We start from the raw sequence: 23,668 nt of genomic DNA on the forward strand, positions 1-23,668 counted from the left end.
ACACAAAATAATCAACCATTCAACTGTGAAGGCAAATTATCCAAAAACTAGACTTAACTACAAACCCAAACTACCATTAAAAAAATTTTTGAATTCTAATTAAAAACATTCAAAAACATTTCAGCATTTATAAAGCTTTTAATTTATGAAATGTGAATCCATCTGCTCAATCAAAACTGAATCAATGAAAAATATATAATTATGGATAAAGCAGGAAAAAAGAAACAAATTCATTTTTTTATTGAAAATTGTTGACGTGAAGAATTTATTTCAAACATAAAAATATGTATATATAGACTCACTAGTAAGTAGTTAGTGTGATCTAAAATGCATGTTTTGAGCCTTCAATATGCTGAACACCTGATACATATATACTTATAATAATATGATTTCATTTTTTTTTTAAATAATGATTTTGATCTTAAGCCACTGCTTTGTCTCTACTCAGAATTCTTTTGGAACCCGGTTCCCCATCATGTTCTTTTTTGTGTTTTTCTCTGGTTTTAGCAGCATGACGTAGCATTTTGGAATGAAGATACAAATCAGCAATCCAAAACTGGAGGCCAGGATAGCAAAGATTTCCACAGCAACACTAAATTTTCCAGGAGAGCTGACATACGCTGGGATGAAAGCGATCCACACCACGCAGAATATCAACATGCTGAACGTGATGAATTTGGCTTCGTTGAAATTATCAGGCAGTTTACGAGCCAGAAAAGCAAAAGTGAAACACAACAAGGCAAGAAGTCCGATGTAGCCGAGCACAGCCCAGAATCCCACTGCTGACCCCAGAGAACACTCCAAAATGATTTTGTCTTTAAATTCTTTGAAATTCTTGGATAGAAAAGGAGGAGAGATGGTCAACCAGAGGATACAGATGATCACTTGAACAAGAGTGAAACCCAGAACGCTCAGTCTCTGCTGCGTAGGCCCAAACCACTTCATCACATTTCTGCCTGGAAGTTTGGCTTTGAACGCCATTAAAACCACCATCGTTTTGCCCAGGACACAAGAGATGCAGAGGACGAAGGTGATGCCGAAGGCTGTGTGCCGCAGCATGCAGGACCAGTCAGACGGCTGACCAATAAATGTCAGAGAGCAGAGGAAACACAGAGTCAGGGAGAAGAGCAGCAGGAAGCTCAGCTCTGAGTTGTTTGCTCTTACAAGAGCAGTTTTCCTGTGTCTGTAGAAAATAAACGCTACAGCTGCAGTTAGGGACGTTCCAAGTAAAGCTGCAGAAGTCAGCAAGATTCCCATAATTTCTTCAAATGACAGAAACTCGGCCTCCTTTTTCACACACGCATCTCTCCTCGCATTCGACCAGGACTCATGGGGACATCTCACACAGGAAACAGCATCTGCAAATTAATAATCACGTTTAGGATGCATTTCTTTTGCCATTTGGTTTTGACATGTTTCTTGCGGTACATTATTAAATTAAATTTCACAAGCTATAAATCGAGCTGAGGCGCCTTGTGTCAGTTTCTGTTTAGACTGGTTTTGGTTCTCTACAAACCTTTTGTTTCTTTGTTGTCTCAATAAACTGAGGAATACATAATACAAAATGCATTCTTCTTCTTCAGAATCCCAATGTTTCCTTTTTTATTATTATAATTGTTCTTTCCTGACAACAAAATCAGGTGTCTGCGTCCGGTTCTAAAAACTGTGCTTATTTCTTCCATTCCCACACTGACATGTTACAAGTGGCAAAAACTGAAAGAAGTTACAGAAAAGCTGCTTTACTAATCAATCCAAACATCTAATCCAAACATCTCAGACAGCCTGAGTGGACACTATGAAAGAGGACTATGTTCACTAGGTGGAAAAAATTTTAAAAGTCTGATTTTAATGCAGGCGAGCATCTTGGAAGACTCCAGATTTAAGGGATTCCTTTTTCCTCAGACAGAGGATTAAAACTGTATTTGTTTTTTCAGTTCCTCTCATTTTCTTCCGTATGACAGATACAAACATGATGAACCTTCCAAAATGATTACCATCGACTCTCCAACATGTTGCTATAAACACAGTTAGTTGATCAATAAACGTGTGTACAGACTGACATAAATCAGCGGTTTCCTCCATTTTTATAGCAAAATAGGTCTTCATTTTTCTTGTGTCTACATGCTGGGGGTTTTAATATGACAAATATCGTAAAATAATCATTTTCAGCAGTGGCGGAAAAGGTCAACATGGTAAAGACTCAAAACATTCTTTAGATATAATCCTAACGTGTCAGTTTTTCTGAACATTATTTTTTTAAATACCTAAATTTTCAAACCTATTTTTTAATAAAGTGGTTTGCGAGAACACTAAACCTGTACTGTTGCTGATTTCTCCTTCAGCACATCTTATGCAGTCGTAGCAGCAGACAGGCTTTCCTTTCTGGAGGACCTTACGAGTTCCTGGGAGACATTTTTCACTGCAGACTGACACCGGCACCTTAACACAAATAAACATAAAATAAAACATTAAATGAAGCAAAAACTCAATTTTTTTGATTTAAGCATAAATGTCAGTCAATAAAGCTCTCTACCTGTGGTGAGCTCTGTGTCCAGGTTATGGACGTATTTTGAAAGTTTAGCTGTGCGCCTGCAGGAAATGACGCATCATAAACACCAACCGTCACAAAACTCACAGTGTCATTTTCTCTCGGCTGCCAGTTTATAATTTCGTACTTTGCAGCTGGATCTCCGTTCTCGTTAAAGTAAACCTCGTCCCCTTCTTTTGTCCTGAAGCGAATCTTTTGGATGTGCTGCAGAATCTAGGACAGACGCATTCATTTAACCATTTACGTAGTTTTACAACACATCCCTTCAGTCTAGCTGGTGCTCACCATGTATGGATCAAGCTGCACATTGTTGTTGCAAGTTTTGTTACAGCTCAGGACATTGTGCAGAGCGTGAGCCACTGCATACACTCCCTTATAGACGTTGTTAAGAATAGGCATGAGGGACATGTCAGTGAAGCTGTTCTCCACTCCCGTCAGATCCTCATTTCCTGTACACTCTTTCTGAAATTCTGTCAGCTGTTTCTTCTTGAACTTACATTGAAATAATGCCTCCCAGAACTTCGTGAACAGCTCATTATTTGATGACATGAGCGGTCTCACGTCCAGTATGAACTCTCTAAGACCGCTGACTTGCGCTTTGGGGATGGAAAGACCGATCGCTCCGTCCAGAATGTGTTTTTTATCCATCGCTGCAATTTGCGAATCAAAGATCCAGGACTCACTGCCGACCCACTGATACCCTGTCAGGTTGTGGTTGGACAACTCATGTATGAGTACTTCCATATCCCTGTGCGACAGAAAAGCGACGATTGCTTTTGCAGTTGACTCCTTCACCGTTTTGATGACCTTTTGTATTTTCTCTAAGGGATCCGTTCTGAAGAAAGAAACTGAATACTCCAGACAGATGCCCAGCTGCTCTGCAGTTTCTGTGAACGTCGCCATGCCGTTGTTGCCGTAGTCGTCGTTGGTTCTGACGGCTCCGACCCAAGTCCAGCCGAAATGTTTGACCAGATGAGCCAGAGCTCTGCTCTGGTAGTAGTCACTGGGTACGGTTCGGAGAAAGGATGGATACTTGGTTTTATCACTGAGACAGGCACATGTGGCAAAGTGGCTGATCTATGAGAAAGTGTTTTGTGTAAGAATAAAGTCACCATTCACATATTATCTCTGAAACATTTAGAAAAATCAGCATATGGTAGTTGTCAGTGGTCTTGCTCACCTGAGGTATGTGGAAAGCTCCAATGACGGTGGCCAGTGCGGTGCTGGGAGAGGATGAGGTTTCCCCCATCACGGCCTGGACCTGCACGGGTCCGGAGCATCGACCCCCAGAGGCCAAAGACACACTTTCATCGCCGTCGTTCAGCGCGAGAGCAACCTTTATGCTTCTGGTAATGGCGCCACAAGTGTCGTAGATTTTGTAGCCCAGAGAAATCCCAGGAAGTAAGTCTGTGCTGTTGTTCACTTCCTCGATGGCAAAAAGCATGGCCTGAGCAAACTGGAACTCTCTGAAATTTAAACTTTATTTAGAAGCGGGGAAGCAAAAAAAACAAAAAAACAATTACAGCATTAAACCCAAACAAAACAACACCTGGGAGCATTATGTGTACAGATAATATATTACTAGTTTACCTGATGCATTCCAGTGGTGGTGGTTTTTGTGTGTAATTATTTTCTGTGCTCTTCCAGCTGCTGTGAAAATAGAATATGCCCCCCAGAATAATGTCCCCGTCTCTGGACAGCTGGGGGATTTCAGGGTCTCCTATCTGCCTGCACGGCGGCTCCTGTGCTAGAGAGAAAGACACCCACAGAAAGAGCTGCAGAAGAGCAAAACTCTGCTCTGGCCACCTTTGGGTGGACGTCGTCATATCCGAATAATCCGAATCTCTGGGTGCCATCCAATGAGAAGTTATGGAAGTGACACGCATAAACCAGCATTTATAAATGTAGGGGCAGGTTTTGAATAATCATAAGTTTAATTTCTGTGGGACTTACAGATAGGGGAGGGGAGGAGGGATGAGATGCTGAGCTCTCATCTTGATTTTGTACTATTTTATTTGTGTATGTAAGTCTGCTGCATTAAAAAAAAAGTCACACATTTTGCACAGTACAGGTCTGGCTAGTAGGACCTGAGAAAATGGTCATAACTTTCCTAACATCAGCAAAATATTAATGCATTTTGTACACTTCTAGTTATGCCTTACTGATATTTCAATAAATGCAACTATGTTGTTTTTTTAAGCACTTAACATCTACATTTGAAATTTTGCCAATTTTAGTCGAAGCAGCATTTGCTTTGAAAAATAAATAAATAAATAAAATACAGCACTTGGAGTGTTTTTAACAAAGCCACTATTAAAATTGTAGCTTTAACAGGACGAGACAAATTAAGATTGAATAAAAATTTGCTGGAACTTGATCAAATTAAATAGTGGATTATAAGCAAAAAAAAAAATCTGGAGACAATTAAACTGATCTTGATAACTGCTGACGTGCTAGTTGGAGCATCGTATCATGATCTATTGCCCTTTAAACTTTACTCCTCACAATTATTCATAGATGAACAAGAACCAGTTTAAAAACCAGAAATTTGGTTTAGGATGTTCAGATGATTAACTTTTACGTGAAATGATGTAACTTCCAACTCGTTTGAACTCGGTTAGTTTCTCTTGCACGTCAATGATATCAACAAAGGTAAATCTTGTAATTATTAATTTTATTATTATTTTTAATTCTTGTTTTTTACTTGCAGTATACTTAAATAAAAATAAAATAATGTGAAGCCGCAGACATTTACCTTGAGAGGAATGTTAATACATTTCCTATAGGATTCTGGCAAACCGTTTTTTGATTACCCAGGTAAGGAGAAGATGGACCCAGATTGTATTTGGGTTCATGGAGGCCCACATGCTGCGTACATAACGGTACGGTCAGATAGAGGAAGAAACACTTTGAGAATCTCTTCATTCTCAGCTGTTGACTCAGGCTGACTGATACGCTGAGCCACTGTACCTTCACATCTTAGAGGTTGGAGTTATTTGACCTTCTTCATTTGGAGATTTTCCCAAAGTGCAGATACAGAGATTGCTAGCTTATTCTAGAAAGGCCTTGGAATCTTCCAGAATGAGCTGGAGGGTGTTGATGGAGAGACGGGTTTCCATCTGGATCTGTTGTCATTGCAAACTGATCTCTGATAAGTGGGAAACACTGAATAAATGATCTAGTTATTAAAGAGGGATTATGTAGCATCACTATTCATTCAATTTTTCTTACACAACAGAACATACACATGAATTTAAGAATAGCTTTTATTTTTTTTATATTATTATATAAGTTAAAGCCTATACTTACTTATATTAAGACTTTGTTGATGATAGAAGGCTAAATATGCACAAATTTACATTGTTAGAAAGATTTACTCTTCAGAACGTCTTTGGTGGCCCTTTCCCCATCATATTCTTTTTTGTATTTTTCTCTGGTTTCAGTAACATGATATAGCATTTTGGGATAAAAATACAAATTAACAGCCCAAAAGTGGAGGCGAGTATAGCAAAGATTTCTACAGCGACACTGAAATTTCCAGGAGAGCTGACGTACGCTGGGATGAAAGTGATCCACACCGCGCAGAATATCAACATACTGAAGGTGATGAATTTGGCTTCGTTAAAATTATCAGGCAACTTCCGAGCTAAAAAAGCAAAAACAAAACACAAGACGGCAAGAAGTCCTATGTAACCAAGGACGGACCAGAAACCCACAGCAGAGCCCAGGGCGCACTCCAGGATGATTTTTTCTTTAAATTCCTTAAAATTCTTAGATGGAAACGGAGGAGAGATGCTTAACCAGAGGATGCAGATGATCACTTGTACGAAAGTAAATGCCAGAACGCTCAGCCTCTGCTGTGTAGGCCCAAACCATTTCATCACGTTTCTCCCTGGAAGTGTAGCTTTGAACGCCATTAAAACCACCATGGTTTTCCCCAGAACACAAGAGAGGCAGAGCACGAAGGTGATGCCGAAGGCCGTGTGCCGCAGCATGCAGGACCACTTGGAGGGCTGGCCGATAAACGTCAGAGAGCAGAGGAAACACAGAGTCAGAGAGAAGAGCAGCAGGAAGCTCAGCTCAGAGTTGTTGGCTCTGACAAGAGGAGTTTTTCTGTTTCTGTAGAAAATGATTGTCACAATAGCTGTTACACATGTCCCAAATAAAGCCGCGGTGGTGAGGAGTATACCCATAATTTCATCGTATGATAAAAATACAGCTTCCTTCTTGATGCAAGCATCTCTTCTCTCGTTTGACCAGCATTCAGGGGGGCATCTCAGACAGGTGAAGGCATCTGCAAAACATGATATTAGTCTTAGAGAATATATAGTTTATATATATAGATGCCAAAATTTATCAGATCAGTGAAAGGAAGAAGCGATGAGAAAGTTGTTTTTCTAAAGTGTCTTAATCCTGAAAGTCTTGAGAACAGGGGAAGGATAAAAAAAATGTACTTTGAAAACTATTTAATGTCATAAAAAATACACATTTCTATCAAGTAAACTCTGAAAAAAATTTCTACCAACAGATGTTTTGCAATTTGTTGCAAAAAATCCAGAGAGCAATTTTTATGACATTCAAAACATTCCTTGATGACAAAATGTTTACATCTGTCTTGTAATAATCTTTGCTTCCAAATGTTTTTGCGTTTGTCATGTTCTAATTCAAGCCTGCAGCATGTGTCTCCTAAATGTCACATCGTCTTGAAGCGATAGTTGTTTTCTTTTGAGGCTGCTTTAATAGGCCAAATTGAACCAAATTGAATATGTTCAAATTAAACTGAGCCCGGTGAAATAACACAAACCCACACTTTTGAGAATAATATAAAAAGAAAAAAAACAACAACTTTTAAGCAGCATTTCAGCAGAAACTATTCAGATTCAAATTTATTCATGACCCAAACAGACAATCGATGTTACAGAGTGTATAAAAACTAACAAACTGTGACAAAAAAAGGACCAATATTGTGTTAAAATGTTCTATACCTGTGACGTTGCTAATTTCTCCTTCTGCACATCTTATGCAGTCGTGGCAGCAGACGGGTTTTCCTTTCTGGAGAACCTTGCGGGTTCCTGGGGGACATTTCTCACTGCACACCGACACAGGGATCTGCAGAAGCAAAAGCGTCAGAAATGAAAGGATTCACTGATTCATTTTCCAAAAACTTTAAAATAACAAAGGAGTAACAGATATTTATTATGTCAGTTACAAACATGCATTACCATTTAGAGTTGTTTGTACCTGATTTGAGCCCTGTGACCACAGTATTGACCTGTTTAGCAGTTTTAGCTGTTCATCAAATGGTAATGACGCATCATAAACACCAACTATGACAAAGTCCAACGTGTTGTTTTCTCTCGGTTGCCAGTTTATAACTTCATACTTTGCAGCTGGATCTCCATTCTCGTTAAAGTAAACCTCTTCTCCCTCCTTTGTCTCAAAGTGAATCTTTTGAATGTGCTGCAGAATCTAAGGAAAATAGTTGTTTTATTGCATAACTCAAAGGATAACTATAACACATGCACACTCTTTAGTACACTTCTCTGCATTCTTTCTCTTTGCTCTTTCGGATGTATCTACATGGAAAAACCCAGACATTATACATGCTCACCGTGAATGGGTCAAGCTGCACGTTGTTGTTGCAGGTTTTATCACATCCGAGAATTTCATGCAGAGCGTGAGCCACTGCATACACTCCCTTATAGACATTGTTAAAAATGGGCATGAGGGACATGTCAGTGAAGCTGTTCTCCACTCCAGTCAGATCCTCATGTCCGGTACATTCGCTGTAATGTTCATCCGATTTCTCCTGCTTGAACTTGCAGCTAAACAACGTCTCCCAGAACTCTTTGTACAAGTCGTTATTTAAAGACCTGAGTGGCCTCACGTCCAGTATGAACTCTCTGAGACCGCTCACGTGTGTATTGGGGATGGAAACACCAATCGCTCCGTCCAGGATGTGATTATTATCCACTGCCGCAATTTGAGAATCAAAGATCCAGGACTCACTTCCCACCCACTGGTACCCGGTCAGGTTATAGTTGGACATCTCGTGTATCAGCACGTCCATGTCCAAGTGCGATACAAAAGCAACAATCACTTTGGAGGTCGACGCCTGTATCGTTTCGATCACCTTCTGGATTTTTTCTGTTGAATCCGTTCTGAAGAAAGAAACTGAATACTCCAGGCAGACGCCCAGCTGCTCTGCAATTTCTGTGAACGTCGCCATGCCGTTGTTGCCGTAGTCGTCGTTGGTTCTGATGGCTCCGACCCAAGTCCAGCCGAAATGTTTGACCAGTTGGGCGAGGGCTCTGCTCTGGTAGTAGTCACTGGGTATTGTTCTGAGAAACGACGGATACTTTGTTTTATCACTGAGACAGGCACATGTGGCAAAGTGGCTGATCTAAAAGAAAACACATATTTATCCAGAAAATGAGATAAATTATAAGCATACAAAAGTATGTTATACTTTTATTTAAATTTGGACAACATTTTAGAAAAAAAAACTACTTAAAATTAACAGCTCTACTTACCAGTGGTATGTGAAACGGCCCAATGAGAGTACCTATTGCTGTGCTGGGAGATGAAGAAGTTTCCCCCACTATAGCCTGAACTTGTACTGGTTTGGTACACGGAGTGTCAGAGTTTGAAGATGTATTCACATTATCATTGTTCAAAGCCAGAGCAACTTTTATGGTTTTGGGAATCGAACCACAGGTGTCGTAGATGTTATAGCCCAGAGAAACGCCCGGCAGCAGGTCTGAACTGTTGTTTATTTCCTCAATGGCAAAGAGCATGGTCTGTGCAAACTGGAACTCTCTGAAATTCAAGCTGGATTTAAGATGAACAAAAGGTCGGCATGACAACTGGTAAAACAATGGTAAGCTGTAATCAAGCGTTTCTAGTGATAGTTACCTGATGCACTGCAGAGCCAAAGGCTTTTGTGTGTACATGTCCTCTCTGTTCTTCCAACTGCTGTGGAAGTAGAAGATTCCGCCCAACACAATGTCCCCGTCCTGGGACAGCTGGGCGATCTCAGGGTCTCCTATCTGCACACATGTCGGCTCCTCCGTCTGTGAGAAAGACACCAGGACAACGAGTTGCCAAAGTGCACATCCCAGCTCAGGCCAGCCCTGCATAGATCTCATGTTTTCTGAAATGACCAAAGCACTGGGTGGTGTTTCGTAAACCATAATGTAAACTAACACTCTGACAGCCACTTATGAATGGATCTGCATATAAATGATAAACAGTGACATGGCGTCTCTGTGGGACTACAAAAAGGAAAAAGGGGAGGGACTTGATGACCAGCTGTTATTGTGCTTGAAGTATGATTTATATGTGTATTATGATTCATGTCTTGACATTTTCCCTTCAAGTTTGTTTAATTTATATTCAAATACATTTTTCTTGGTATGTATTCTTATGAAAGTTGAGACTTTTGGCAAACTTTTTTCACTGCAGTACAAAAATGAATTCAGTGTGGTACAGATCCGGTGAAATTTCAGACTGTGGAAAAGGCATAAATTCCAGTATCCACATACAATTCATGCAGCCATGCATGAAAAAGTTATTAATTCTGGAAATGCAAGTCATTCATAAAATATCGAGACAAATATAGATTATATAGAATATAGATTATTTCCTAATTTATCTCTTGCTCTGCAGCTGGAATTATGAAAGATGCAAAACTTTATTATGCGAATTACACTAACACAATGATAGAGATTTTTTGGTATTATCATTTTGTTGTTACTTTAGTTCATATTCAGTCTAATGTTCGAGCAGATTAAAATGTTCTCTTCTTTAGTGTGTGTATTAACTGACCTGGGGGTCACAGTTGCCTGTTCATCTTCAGGTGAAACAGTTTGACCAAGATTTGAACCGGGCTCAGGCCGTAAATCAGATATCGCATCTGGAACTGGGTTGCTAGTTGTTTAGGTAAATTGTTTTACGACCTTTGCTTTGTTTAGGTAAATTGTTTTACGACCTTTGCTGTTTTTCCTCTGCTGTCTATCCTGCCTATCCTCCCTCTTTGAAGTTTGATAATAAAAGACAAGCTCTGCCCAAAGATTGGCAGAACGCTCTGTGAACAGCTCTGAGAAGCAGTTGACAGAGTCTTCTCCTTTTGCTGCAGAAGCTTTGTCATAAAATTCATATACGTTGTCTGTGGTTCTTTTATGTAGGTTCTAGGAAAATACCTATCATTTTGGTGCCGAAACCCGGGACCTCTCATACCGACCGCTGTCAGGCAGAGGAAGACGCGCTGAATCCGTGCACGGCCAGAGTCAACTGGACCTGGAAAGAAAGACCCAGGAAGCAAAATTCTTCGCTGGGCCGGCGACACATGTCCGACTTTGTCTGCCAACGGCGGAATGACGAGATCCAACCGGACAGTGCGAAAACTACAGAAACGTAAGTGAATTTTAAAATGTTTCAAACGAATGATACTAAATTAAAGTCGACATAAATAAAGGGTTGGAGTCCCAGTTGCAACTAAAATGCTAAGAATTGAGGTTTGGAATCCCAGTTGCAACTAAATGCTACTAAATTGAGGGTTTGAGTCCCAGTTGACATTGACACTTGATTCAACTAAATGCTTTTGGGTTGAAGTCCCTGTTGACGGCGTTTCAACTAAACAAAGGAAAGGCTCTCAGAGCCTCCTGTTTTTGGGAGACCCCTTAAGGGTAAGTCCTCAGGCGGATAGGAAGCTTGTCATTGCTGTGTGGTTTTGATTTTTTGAAGGGTAAATAAAATGACTGGTGCTGAGTTTTCTGACAAGGCAAAAACAGATAATGTTGCGCTAAATCGTAGTCATTACTGTGCTCGTATTGCTGGTTTGCTGATGCTGCTTTGATGTGTGTGTGTGTGTGTGTGTGCATGAAAGGGTAGTGTGAGAGTGATTGGAGGTTTAAATACCGCTCTGTATTTTACCTCATATAAAACAGTGGGATTAAGCAGCAAACCTCTTGTGGATGCAACAGGCAAGATTCTCCCACTCGAAAGAGTCGAAGCGGGGAATACCACAACAAGGTATTTTAATTGCTGACCCACTGAAAAGATTTCCAGTTCATAGGACTCCCTAGGAGTCAACGAACCTGGACCAAATTTAATTAAATTCAAATAAATAATATTTTCAAGCTGAAATTGCAAGTGTTTTAAATATGGGAAATAAACATTCTTGTAATTCCTTACTCGCTGAGGGCCCCGATGGGGATGAAAAGTACATGCTGTCCAGGTTTCCTGGTAGCACTGTACACATGAAAAAATGGAGAAAGAAATATAAAATAGATGGAAAGCTAAAAATTGATCAATGGCAAACAATTGTGGGAATTTTGGAGAGTAGTGTAGAAAGAAAAATGGGAATTAAAAAAAAATCTAAAAAGGAGAATGAGCTGAGGTGTGCTAAATTATGGTTAAATGAATCTAAAAACTTAATTATAGAGAAGGAAGAAAATAAAGTAATTCCAAGCACATGGAATGCTGTAGCGGTGCAGGGAGAGCAAGCTCCTGCAGCCACCTCTCCCCTGGCTGTTTCAGCAGCTCCGTCTGCTCCAGTATCAGCCGCTGCTGTTCCAGCAACACGACTGTATCCTTCCCTAAAGGAAGGGACACAAAACTTATATATCTTTAGACCCTGTACCTTAGAAGAGGTCAGGAAAGCTGTGAAAGGATCAGATGTTTTTCACCTGGAGAAATTTGGAGGTTTATATACCTCTGCCTTTTCCAACGACCGGACAAAAGGCCGTGGAAGAGACAGAGGCAGAGGAGGTCACGATAGGCGAGGACCCCAAAATAACACCCCACAAAATCTACGGTATTCAAAAGGCTGCTGGATTTGTGGCAATATTGGTCACTGGGCAAGAAACTGCCCTTCAAAGAATGTTGCACGGGGCGACAAGAGGGGTGGTGGAGTGAGGAGACCACAAATAGGAGAAATCCTCAGCATAATCAGACTCTACCACACCCCAAAAACACAAACCCCCAGTCCAAATTGATGAAATGCTAGAGACATGTGCATGCAGTTTAAGACGTTAAGTAAAACCATAAAAGAAATTGAATTCCTGTAAGAAATCAATGTATGCAAAATAATTTTTAATGCTACTAATGTTAGGTTTAAACCTCACAAGTGAGAAATAATTTGTTTTAAGAAATACTGATGTTTGTTTTGTTTTTCTTTTTGAGCTTCCTACACCTTTAAAGAAAAACCAGTAAAGAGAGGTCTCACTGAAATAACAACATGGGAACAACTTCTTTGTATGCTAAAAGTGGATTCATGTCTTTCCTGAAGGAGGAGAAGCTGAAAAATAAAACTAAATAATAAAATTGTCCTCAGAGAACAATGTTTAATGTATTGTGTCGGAATAATATTATAACACCAACTTGGTGAAATGATTCTTAGCTGTCTATCTGGAGGGGTCAGCGGTCAGAGTAAGGTACCGACCTGGACATTGTCCAGCCTCGTAACTCTTAGGCCTTGAGAGGAGGGCTGCCCGCTGACTTCACAGTCTGCAGCACTGAGATCAACAAATTTAGAGAAATCCATTGTTCTCTGGTGAGACGTGTCTTAGATGAAGTTAACTTAAACGTACATTCTACATTTTACAAGTTAATGGTGAACATGATGAAAGAGACTACAGCTTTTAACATGTTTCATGTTTATATGTGTTTGAATAAGGAAATGGTTTATGACTTCTTAAAAAGTTGGATAATAAGTGGCTAAAAGCTATACGATGAAAAGAAAAGAAAGTTATATGGAAAATGTTTGTGTATAAAAAAAAAGGAACACAGAAAAGCAAGCAAACACTAATTGACTCTTATTTGCTTCTTTCCTTTTCCTCTGTCTGAGCCTCGCTGCGCTGCGTCTGACCTCTGACCTCGGCTCAGATCTGTCCTGCCAATCAGATGACGTCCCTCCTTTATCACCAGCTAGTTGATAAAGAAGCGAAAAAGGACAGGACGATTTCTACCAACTGGACACTGAAGGCAATAAAGTGTCCACTGGTCCTAATTCCTTGACATCTGGGAACTGCCATGCAGCAAAACTACTGTATGGAGTCCTGCTAGACGTTTGGAAAAAGAAAGCAAACTGAACTGTTTGCCGCTTGTTTCATTGGTGGACAAAGGGACGGTCTGGACAACTTATAAATAATCCAACACCAGAGCCAGTTGGACTGACAGGGAGCTGGAGGAGGGGCAGAGGGAGGACCAGCTGCAGTGACGCTAGCAGCAGGAGGGGGAAGCGAGAAGCAAGACAGAAAGGAGAAATGCAGATAAGTTATACACACACACTGCTGTGACACACACTGCTACTGTAATGAGGACTTGCTTGCTTACTTACTAGCAGGAAGGAACTATCTATTTAGAAAAGAACATTTTGAAGGTTTTAAGGTACAATGTTAGATAAAAATCTTTCATTTTGTACCCATTAACTCAGTCCTTAACAGAAGGACCAGTGATCCTCTTAGGGCCCACGAGCCATAGATTGGGAAACTGTGAAGGAAAAAACTGTAATGGTTAAAAGTTAAGAAAGAAAAAAAAAACTGAGTGTGATACGGCTAAATTACACCAACTAAAAGGATTAGATTCAAAGCTAATAATGATTTGCAAATGTTTTATTTTCTTTGAAATAAATATACAAGTTTGGAACTAAATTAAACATATCTAAGTGATGAACTTAACTGATATTGCAGTGTTGAAATACTATGAAGTATTTCTTTGCATTTAACTGAAACGCTTAACTTAGAGTTTAATTATATAAAGAATCAATAAATTGATTGGGATTGTGTTTGTGTATTTTATATTGGGATGAATGACAATTATTTTGAGACGAGAGAAATTTTTCTGCAAAATTGAGTAACGGATAAAATTATTGACCATTTAATTTAAAATATAAAAAACTTACATTGTAAACTTGTCTGACATGCGAGGTTAAGGGAAAGTCTGAGACTTTAAGCAATCTTGTAAACGGCTACTTAAAACTGATGATTGTGATTAAAAGCAACGTTTTCTAGACTTCAGTCTAGAACATTTTAATCCAGATTTGATTGATAGTCAATAAATTCAAAAAGAAATGGAAAATTAGAGGATTTGAGGTTTTGGTTTAATTTCAGGATGGTCATTTTTATTTAGGAAGAGTTATGCTTTGATGAATTTGATAACATCTACAGGGAAACCAGTCACCCATGCATCCTTGCTTAAGAATCTTTTGCAGGCCATACATTTACCAGCTGAACTAGCAGTTTGTAAGTGTGCAGTGCACACCACGGAACAGAATGAGGTTTCAAATGGCAATAGATTAGCTGATAAAGTAGCAAAGGAAGCTGCAGCTGGGAAGCATGGGGGAGACAATTTCTCAATACAGATAGAAGATCCTCAAGTAATAGACAAAGCTGTGTTAAAAGACATGCAAGATAATGCTCCAAACGCAGAAAAACAAATGTGGATAACTAAAGGGGCGACACTGAATGATGATAACATTTTTTCAGTAAATAGAAGTCGGTCCTTCCAAAATCTCTATTTAGAGCGGCAGCAATTTTGACACATGGACATTGTCATGTGTCAACAGGGGGGATGGTCTCTATGCTACAACAGCATTTTACCACATATGGATTAAATTCTTACTTAAAAAATGTTTGTACTGCATGTCCAGTTTGTGTCAGAAACAATCCTCAAGGAAACATTAGACCAAGAAGAGGAAGTTTCCCAAAACCCTCATCCATTTCAAACAACGCATATGGACTTTATTGAACTCACACAAAGTGGACCACATAAATATTGTTTGGTGATGATTGATGCTTTTTCTAAAAGAGTTGAAGTAGTTCCAGCAAAGCCTGCTTTTGAAATAATTTATGGGAGAGCGTACATGTTGCCTCTGTTTGCTCCAGACTTACAGAAAGCTGATGAAGAACGAACATTGGTAGATTATATGATCAGGATCCTGAAACAGAAAGAGGTGTTAAATGCAAATTTACTGCCGTCTGACTGTTCTCCTCTACAGGAAATAAATAAAACCACCCCCATCCAGCCAGGAAACTGGGTCTACATAAAGGTCATAAAAGAACCCTTCCAGGTGCTGATGACCACACCAACAGTCGTAAAGACCCAGCTGGATACATCTCAGTCACTGCAAGCTGCAGGGAGTGTTGAACCCCTAAGTAGGCGGAGGGAGGAAGACCGGACTTCAAAGGGGGGCTATTTTTTAGGGTAGCTCGTCTCAAACCCGGTGAAGAAACGCTTAAGATTCCCCCGTCTTTAGTTTGGGGGTTCTGACATCTCTGTGCGCCGAGCAGCAATGGGGACTCCATATGCCAGATGGATCTTCTACTGCGCTGTGACTGCAGCATCAACCTGTGGTGGAAACTAATGAATAGAACCGCGTACGAGGGACATGCTGTGAACTGCTATGTGTGTGCGCAGCTGCCAATCGCCACACACAACTCAGGTCTGCGTGTAGGACACATCATGGATGACAAATAGATGTGTCTCTATGGCCTGAGCACACAACCACGACTAAGCGTCCCCATGCCAAAGGGATGCAAACGGTGGAAAAATGACTATTCTGTTCTACTTCAGATAGGAGATGCCGTGAAGGAACTTTTTGGATCTATGAACTGTTCCTTTAATGCTGACGTATTTCCATTTCCACTAACCGCATGGAAAATACCAGAGACCATTTCTTTAGCAGGAGCTAAACCCGGGTCTCTGAGGAGCTGCATGTTCAACAACGGACATGTTTCTCTTGGGATGTTACCTTGAAACTTGTGTAACAAAGTTTACACCTACTGCGAAACGACACTGGATTACATCAACTGCATCGCCTGCAGGGGTCAAAGGATGACTCCACACTGCAAAGTCTGGAAGGACAACCCAGACTGTGACGACTTGTTTCAGGAGAGGAGTTTCAACATCACGCATAAGACAAAGAGGAAACAGGAGACAACGCTGTGCAGTACCATAGTGCAGGAGACTGTGGTTCACGGGTGATGGCAGACTGGTACTTCCTGTACCCGATTGTATTCATCAGGAAAGGACGACACATTCTGGCTGCCTGCTCCAAGCGTCATGCCTGAGGTCAAACGCTGGGGAGGCCTCACAACAGACACTGGAGTTCCATGGGAATTCAGGATTTGGAACGGCGGAGAAAAATTCATGCAAGGTCTGTTTCCGTGGGTTGGAGTAGGTGAGATTCGGGACCACGTAGAGATAAACAGGTACGGATTACTGCGACTAATCAACATCACATACCAGCTGGCCAATGGCACCGCGAAGGAGCTGACTGAACTGAGGAACATGGTTTTGCAAAATCGTGTTGTGCTGGACCTGCTCACAGCCTCTCAGGGAGGTGTTTGTAAAATCATTGGCCCAGCGTGCTGTACATTCGTTCCTGACGAAACAGGAACTGGCGGAACTATTTCTGATGCTCTATATGAGCTGGAAGACCTTAAAAAATATGTGGAGAGTGGAACACGCGGCTCATCCTTTTTTGATTTGTTTTCATGGCTCACGTCTGGTCCATGGTGGACTTTACTGTTAAAGCTCGTGACACCGATTCTGATTGTTTTGGTTCTGTTCTGTCTTTTTACGGGTTGCATTATTCCTTGCCTACGAAGTATGTTGTTTAAAACAGTTAACACAACTGTTGTTAGTTATCAGCTAGCACAGGCATCCTATGAGACAAATGAAAATGACTTGTTTCGAGGTTCTGACGATTTTCTGAACAATGATGATGTTCTGTAATCAATAAACAGATTAATTCATTTGCTGTATGATTCCTACACCGAAAATGTGAAAACAAGTGGTGTTAGAGATGAGAAACCTGCATTTGATTTATTTTGCTCTTTCTTTCTTTTGTTTTTGTTCATTTCTTTTATTCATTATATTAATTTAGTCATTGTGTAATTTCTATGTTTAGACTAGGAAAAAAAAAAAAAAACATTCTTGCATTTATTGGTTCTATTTTATTTCTTTTTCTATGCTTGGCTTTTGAATAGGGTTTATACACATGGTAAAATGATAGAGATTTTTTGGTATTATCATTTTGTTGTTACTTTAGTTCATATTCAGTCTAATGTTCGAGCAGATTAAAATGTTCTCTTCTTTAGTGTGTGTATTAACTGACCTGGGGGTCACAGTTGCCTGTTCATCTTCAGGTGAAACAGTTTGACCAAGATTTGAACCGGGCTCAGGCCGTAAATCAGATATCGCATCTGGAACTGGGTTGCTAGTTGTTTAGGTAAATTGTTTTACGACCTTTGCTTTGTTTAGGTAAATTGTTTTACGACCTTTGCTGTTTTTCCTCTGCTGTCTATCCTGCCTATCCTCCCTCTTTGAAGTTTGATAATAAAAGACAAGCTCTGCCCAAAGATTGGCAGAACGCTCTGTGAACAGCTCTGAGAAGCAGTTGACAGAGTCTTCTCCTTTTGCTGCAGAAGCTTTGTCATAAAATTCATATACGTTGTCTGTGGTTCTTTTATGTAGGTTCTAGGAAAATACCTATCACACAACAGACACGTTAAATTTCAAATTGTAAAAGTGTTTCCGTCCACAGATACATGAAGCACTTAAATGATCAATCAAGTTTACTTTCAGCAACAGGGCAGTTCAAAGAGCTTCACACACAACAACAAAAAAGTCATAAAAAACACACCATACATTCAACAGTTAAGAAACCAGTAACAAACATTACAGTCTGATGAGTGCCATCATCAAAATCATCAATACACATCAGATATGTTGGTCAATGTTACATTTATCATGGTTAGAAAAGCAACTCTAAACAGATGGGTTTTTAGTCTAGATTTAAAAGAACTCAGTGTTTTGGCTGTTTTGCAGTTTTCTGGAAGTTTGTTCCAGATATGTGGTGCATAGAAGCTGAACGCTTCTTCTCCATGTTTGGTTCTGGTTCTGGAAGGTTGATCCAACAGCAGCAGATCTTTAATGTATTGTGGTGCTAAGCCTTTTAGTCAGTTATAAGCTAATACAAATATTTTAAAGTCTGTTCTTTGAGCTACAGAGAGTCGGTGTAAAGACGTTCAAACTGAGGTGATGTGCTCCATCTTCCTGGTTTTAGTGAGAACACCAGCAGCAGCGTTCTGGATCAACTGCAGGTGGAAGGTATAATTTTATGCAGACCTGTGAAGATACTGTTGCTGTAATTAATGCCACTAAAGATAAATGCGTGTATGAGTTTCTCTAGATCTTTCTGGGAGATTAGTTCTTAATCCCTGGAATGTTCTTCAGGTGGTAGAAGGCCGACTTTGTAACTATCTTTATGTAGCTCTGAAGGTTCAGGTCTGAGTTCATCATCTGAACTTGGACCTGAGTTCTGCTGATGATTTCGGGTCTGATCGCTGGTTTCCAGCTGTAATAACTGAAACAGTGCGTTGACTCTATATCGCTCCTCTTCAGTTCCAAAGATGTTTTTGTTCATCTGGAGAAAGTTTTGGCACGTCCACACATTTATCTGTTCTAAGCATCTTGAATGGGTTCTGAGTCACCTGGTGACATCATAATGTAGAGCTGTGTATCATCTGTGTAGTTATGGTAGCTAATCTTACTAAGAAGTCTTTATCTTTGACTATGCCTTTGAAAAGATACAACAAATCATGTCGATAAGTTTTTTTTAAAGATCCAGGTTTAGAGCTGCTTTGTACAGATATGATGTTTTAAATGTTTTACTGTTTATTTTTACAAGTTGTAGCACACATTTGAATTTATTCATGATGAAAATGCATATAAGGTAAACTTATTACATTTAGATTCATATTCAGCAGTTTTCAGCAGACTTTGTGGAGAAGCTTTATCTTCACAATGACTTTGGTGGCCCTTTCCCCATCATGTGCTTTTTTGTATTTTTCTCTGGTTTCAGTAACATGATATAGCATTTTGGGATAAAAATACAAATTAACAGCCCAAAAGTGGAGGCGAGTATAGCAAAGATTTCTACAGCGACACTGAAATTTCCAGGAGAGCTGACGTACGCTGGGATGAAAGTGATCCACACTGCGCAGAATATCAACATACTGAAGGTTATGAATTTGGCTTCGTTGAAATTATCAGGCAACTTCCGAGCTAAAAAAGCAAAAACAAAACACAAGACGGCAAGAAGTCCTATGTAACCGAGGACGGACCAGAAACCCACAGCAGAGCCCAGGGCGCACTCCAGGATGATTTTTTCTTTCAATTCCTTAAAATTCTTAGATGGAAACGGAGGAGAGATGCTTAACCAGAGGATGCAGATGATCACTTGTACGAAAGTAAATGCCAGAACGCTCAGCCTCTGCTGTGTAGCTCCAAACCATTTCATCACGTTTCTCCCAGGAAGTGTAGCTTTGAATGCCATTAAAACCACCATGGTTTTCCCCAGAACACAAGAGAGGCAGAGCACAAAGGTGATGCCGAAGGCCGTGTGCCGCAGCATGCAGGACCACTTGGAGGGCTGGCCGATGAACGTCAGAGAGCAGAGGAAACACAGAGTCAGAGAGAAGAGCAGCAGGAAGCTCAGCTCAGAGTTGTTGGCTCTGACAAGAGGAGTCCTCCTGTTTCTGAAAAAAATTATTATCACAATGGCTGTTATACATGTTCCAAATAAGGCTGCAGTGGTGAGGAGAATCCCCATAATGTCTTCATATGATAGAAATACAGCTTCCTTCTTTACACAGGCATCTCTTCTCTCGTTTGGCCACAATTCTGGGGGGCATCTCACACAGGTGACAGCATCTGCAAATTTAACAAATTAAGAGAAGAAAAAGAAAAATATAGTAGATTTTCAAACTTTTATTTCTGCCACAAGGACTGGGCCAAAAATAACTATGACTTTTCAACCAAGACATTTTCATTTTGAGGTTATTCAGAATTTTATCTTACATATTTTTCATATGTTGTAAGAATATGGTACCCTTAACTTATAAAACTATTCCTAAGTCTGTTCTCTTACGATTTAGTTCATTTTTTTAAAATCAGTTTTCACTAGCTGATGATACTACAACAAATTCTAGATGATCATTTTTTAATGATAATTCATATAATATTTTTTTAAAAATCCAAACAAAGGGCATTTGGCATTTCTCTGTGCTCTACAGACTATTCTAAAACAAATCTGTCTTTTTTTTTATACAGTCATATTCAATAAATAATATTCTTGGAAAATTCCTTCATTTTAACAACTTAATTTACAAACAGAAACACATGGTATAGATTAATTTTACTCGCACTGATGTTTTAAAGCCTATGCTAATACTATATGTAAATAAATTGGGTTTACCTATAAGGAAAAAAAAGTTGTAGATTCCATTTAACAAACATTTTGTTTTGCAACTCTTTGAGATTATAAATTCTTTTGTTTAGTATTAAATTTTTTTTTAAATTTTGGAATAAATTCTTCTATACCTGTAACGTTGCTAATTTCTCCTTCTGCACATCTTATGCAGTCATGGCAGCAGACGGGTTTTCCTTTCTGGAGAACCTTGCGTGTTCCTGGAGGACACTTCTCACTGCACACCGACACAGGGATCTGCAAAAATCACCTTAACAATATTATATGTTGTTCTCACGGGTCTTTATGACTGTTTTGGAATATACAAATATGAAATATAATGTAGAAGTGTTAAAATACTGAAAAACACGCACTTAGCACTTAGCAACCATAGCAGTTTTTACCTTTGTTGAGCTCTGCGCCCATATTAATGTCTTATTATGAAGACTCAGCTGTTCATCAAATGGTAATGACGCATCATAAACACCAACTATGACAAAGTCCAACGTGCCGTTTTCTCTTGGCTGCCAGTGCATAATTTCATACTTTGCAGCTGGATCTCCGTTCTCGTTAAAGTAAACCTCTTCTCCCTCCTTTGTCTTGAAGTAAATCTTTTGAATGTGCTGCAAAATCTAAAACACAAGGTTTTTTATTTTAAATTGCATAACTCAATGGACATAATACATGGATATCTGCCTTAATTTACTTCTCTGTAACCTTTCTCTTTACTTATATTTTCTATACTCACCGTGAATGGGTCAAGCTGCACGTTGTTGTTACAGGTTTTATCACATCCGAGAATTTCATGCAGAGCGTGAGCCACTGCATACACTCCCTTATAGACATTGTTAAAAATGGGCATGAGGGACATGTCAGTGAAGCTGTTCTCCACTCCAGTCAGATCCTCATGTCCGGTACATTCTCTGTAATTTTCATCCGATTTCTCCTGCTTGAACTTGCAGCTAAACAACGTCTCCCAGAACTCTTTGTACAAGTCGTTATTTAAAGACCTGAGTGGCCTCACGTCAAACATGAACTCTCTGAGACCGCTCACGTGAGCTTTAGGGACGGAAACGCCGATCGCTCCGTCCAGGATGTGATTTTTATCTGCTGCTGCAAACTGAGAATCAGAGATCCACCCTTCACTTCCCACCCACTGGTACCCGGTCATGTTGTGGTTTGACAACTCGTGTATCAGCACGTCCATGTCCAAGTGTGCGACGAAGGCTATAATCACCTTTGAGGTCGACGTCTTTATAGTGTTGATCACCTTTTGCATTTTTTCTACTGAATCCGTTCTGAAGAAAGAAACTGAATACTCCAGGCAGATGCCCAGCTGCTCTGCAGTCTCTGTGAATGCAGCGATGCCGTTATTGCCATAATCATCATCGCTTCGGACGGCTCCGACCCAAGTCCAGGAGAAATGTTTGACCAGATGAGCCAGAGCTCTGCTCTGGTAGTAGTCACTGGGTACGGTTCTTAGAAAGGAAGGATATTTGGTTTTATCACTGAGACAGGCACATGTGGCAAAGTGGCTGATCTAAAAAAAAAAAAGACAAAATCATAATAATATTTCTATCTTAAATGTAATTTTAATTGTGCAAGTTTAACATACCAGTGGTATGTGAAACGGTCCAATGAGAGTCGATATTGCAGTGCTGGGAGAGGAAGAAGTTTCCCCCACTATAGCCTGAACTTGAACAGGTTTGGTACACGGAGTGTCAGAGTTTGAAGACACGCTTTCGTTGCGATTGTTCAAGGCAAGCGCAACTTTGATGCTTCTGGGAATGGAACCACAAGTATCATATATGTTGTATCCAAGAGAAACACCCGGCAGTAGGTCCGTCCTGTTATTTATCTCCTCAATGGCAAAGAGCATGGTCTGGGCAAACTGGACTTCTCTGAAATTTATACTTGATTCAAATGACAATAAGAATTGTTATTTTTTCTGATATAGTGATAATATTGCATATGAAGCATCCACTTACATGATAACAGAATTTAGAAGATATAATTTACCTGATGCATTGCAGTGACAACGGCTTCTGTTCATAGGTGTTCTCTATGTTCTTCCAGCTGCTGTGAAAGTAGAAGATTCCCCCCAGCTTTATGTCACCATCCCTGTGCAGCTGAGGGATCTCAGAATCTCCTAACTGCCTACATGATGGCTCCTCAGTCTGAGAGAAAGACACAGATAACAGCAGCTGTAAAAACACACATCCCAACTCAGGCCAGCTGTGCATGAACGTCATGTCTGCAGAAGCCAAGTCACCAAGCAGCATTTCAAAAACCGTCGGGCAAACTAATACTTGGAAAAGGTATTTTATGAATTCTGGATCAGCTCATATATGAGGGACAGCGACATGTTATCTCTGTGGGACTACAAGGCGGAGAAAGGGGAGGAGGAATGTTAACGGGTTTGGGTTCTCAGATTGAATACATGTAATTAGGGAAGACAATTTTTCTTCTGAAAATGTATTCATAACAGATGTCATTTTAATCCTGCAAAGTTTAAAATAATGTATTAGCTAACCAATAACATTTTCACAAACATTTGTTGTTTCCACATTCAATAATAGTAAAAGTGATAAATAAAAAAAATCTTTTGTAGTTGTAGGGACATAGTTGTCTCTACGTCATAGAAAACCATCTGGTCACTTTTGTTTTGGAATATCACTCATCACACAGTGCTTTTTTTTTCTTTTAGTTTTTTGTGTTTGTTTCTCATAGTGTTGTGTGTAACCTCTTCAGATCCTCAAACTCTACCTTGAAAAAAACGGATGTGGGAATGACATTGGTATTGCTGTCAATTTTGTTGGAAGGCTTTCATTTTAAGCAAAACTTTAAAGGGACTCAGGTAGAGC

General features: G+C 39.8%; 3 protein-coding genes and 2 long non-coding RNA genes across 5 annotated transcripts; 2 read left to right on the forward strand and 3 right to left on the reverse strand.

Moving 5' to 3' along the window:
• Positions 1-249: 249 nt before the first annotated feature.
• Positions 250-3,992, reverse strand: LOC103474256 (extracellular calcium-sensing receptor-like). The gene is made up of 5 exons (XM_008425096.3): positions 3,729-3,992; positions 2,834-3,625; positions 2,534-2,761; positions 2,316-2,439; positions 250-1,358 (listed from the first exon to the last, which is right to left on the reverse strand). The coding sequence occupies exons 1-5, from the start codon at positions 3,990-3,992 to the stop codon at positions 445-447; spliced, it is 2,322 nt and encodes a 773-aa protein (XP_008423318.2). The 3' UTR covers positions 250-444.
• Positions 3,993-5,387: 1,395 nt separating this feature from the next.
• LOC103461128 (extracellular calcium-sensing receptor-like) lies at positions 5,388-9,696 on the reverse strand. The gene is made up of 6 exons (XM_081614796.1): positions 9,464-9,696; positions 9,082-9,379; positions 8,160-8,951; positions 7,790-8,017; positions 7,534-7,657; positions 5,388-6,842 (listed from the first exon to the last, which is right to left on the reverse strand). Exons 1-6 carry the CDS (start codon positions 9,694-9,696, stop codon positions 5,929-5,931), a joined length of 2,589 nt encoding a protein of 862 aa, XP_081470922.1. The 3' UTR covers positions 5,388-5,928.
• A 570-nt stretch (positions 9,697-10,266) lies between these two features.
• LOC145554586 (uncharacterized) lies at positions 10,267-17,307 on the forward strand. Its single transcript, XR_014090573.1, has 2 exons — positions 10,267-10,489; positions 10,522-17,307. It is a non-coding gene; the product is annotated as an uncharacterized LOC145554586 (long non-coding RNA).
• A 259-nt stretch (positions 17,308-17,566) lies between these two features.
• LOC145554585 (uncharacterized) lies at positions 17,567-17,999 on the forward strand. The gene is made up of 2 exons (XR_014090572.1): positions 17,567-17,783; positions 17,816-17,999. It is a non-coding gene; the product is annotated as an uncharacterized LOC145554585 (long non-coding RNA).
• Positions 18,000-19,220: 1,221 nt separating this feature from the next.
• LOC145554535 (extracellular calcium-sensing receptor-like) lies at positions 19,221-22,783 on the reverse strand. The gene is made up of 5 exons (XM_081614531.1): positions 22,420-22,783; positions 21,553-22,344; positions 21,209-21,436; positions 20,939-21,062; positions 19,221-20,269 (listed from the first exon to the last, which is right to left on the reverse strand). Exons 1-5 carry the CDS (start codon positions 22,681-22,683, stop codon positions 19,356-19,358), a joined length of 2,322 nt encoding a protein of 773 aa, XP_081470657.1. The 5' UTR covers positions 22,684-22,783; the 3' UTR covers positions 19,221-19,355.
• Positions 22,784-23,668: the final 885 nt, after the last annotated feature.

This window comes from Poecilia reticulata, chromosome 13, assembly GCF_904066995.2.
Source record: "Poecilia reticulata chromosome 13, P_reticulata-male-v2, whole genome shotgun sequence".
In the NCBI taxonomy this organism is placed as follows: domain Eukaryota; kingdom Metazoa; phylum Chordata; class Actinopteri; order Cyprinodontiformes; family Poeciliidae; genus Poecilia; species Poecilia reticulata.

Coding starts and splice junctions, on each gene's coding strand:
- LOC103474256 (XM_008425096.3), bottom strand. CDS start 3,992: ATGCTTTTTGCCATCGAGGAAGTGAACAACAGCACAGACTTACTTCCT. Junction 2,440..2,533: donor GGACACAGAGCTCACCACAG/GTAGAGAGCTTT, acceptor ATTTGTGTTAAG/GTGCCGGTGTCAGTCTGCAG. Junction 1,359..2,315: donor AGAAATCAGCAACAGTACAG/GTTTAGTGTTCT, acceptor ATTAATTTGCAG/ATGCTGTTTCCTGTGTGAGA.
- LOC103461128 (XM_081614796.1), bottom strand. CDS start 9,696: ATGAGATCTATGCAGGGCTGGCCTGAGCTGGGATGTGCACTTTGGCAA. Junction 9,380..9,463: donor TTGGCTCTGCAGTGCATCAG/GTAACTATCACT, acceptor TCTTAAATCCAG/CTTGAATTTCAGAGAGTTCC. Junction 8,952..9,081: donor GGCCGTTTCACATACCACTG/GTAAGTAGAGCT, acceptor GTTTTCTTTTAG/ATCAGCCACTTTGCCACATG.
- LOC145554535 (XM_081614531.1), bottom strand. CDS start 22,683: ATGCTCTTTGCCATTGAGGAGATAAATAACAGGACGGACCTACTGCCG. Junction 22,345..22,419: donor GACCGTTTCACATACCACTG/GTATGTTAAACT, acceptor TTTTTTTTTTAG/ATCAGCCACTTTGCCACATG. Junction 21,063..21,208: donor GGGCGCAGAGCTCAACAAAG/GTAAAAACTGCT, acceptor TGATTTTTGCAG/ATCCCTGTGTCGGTGTGCAG.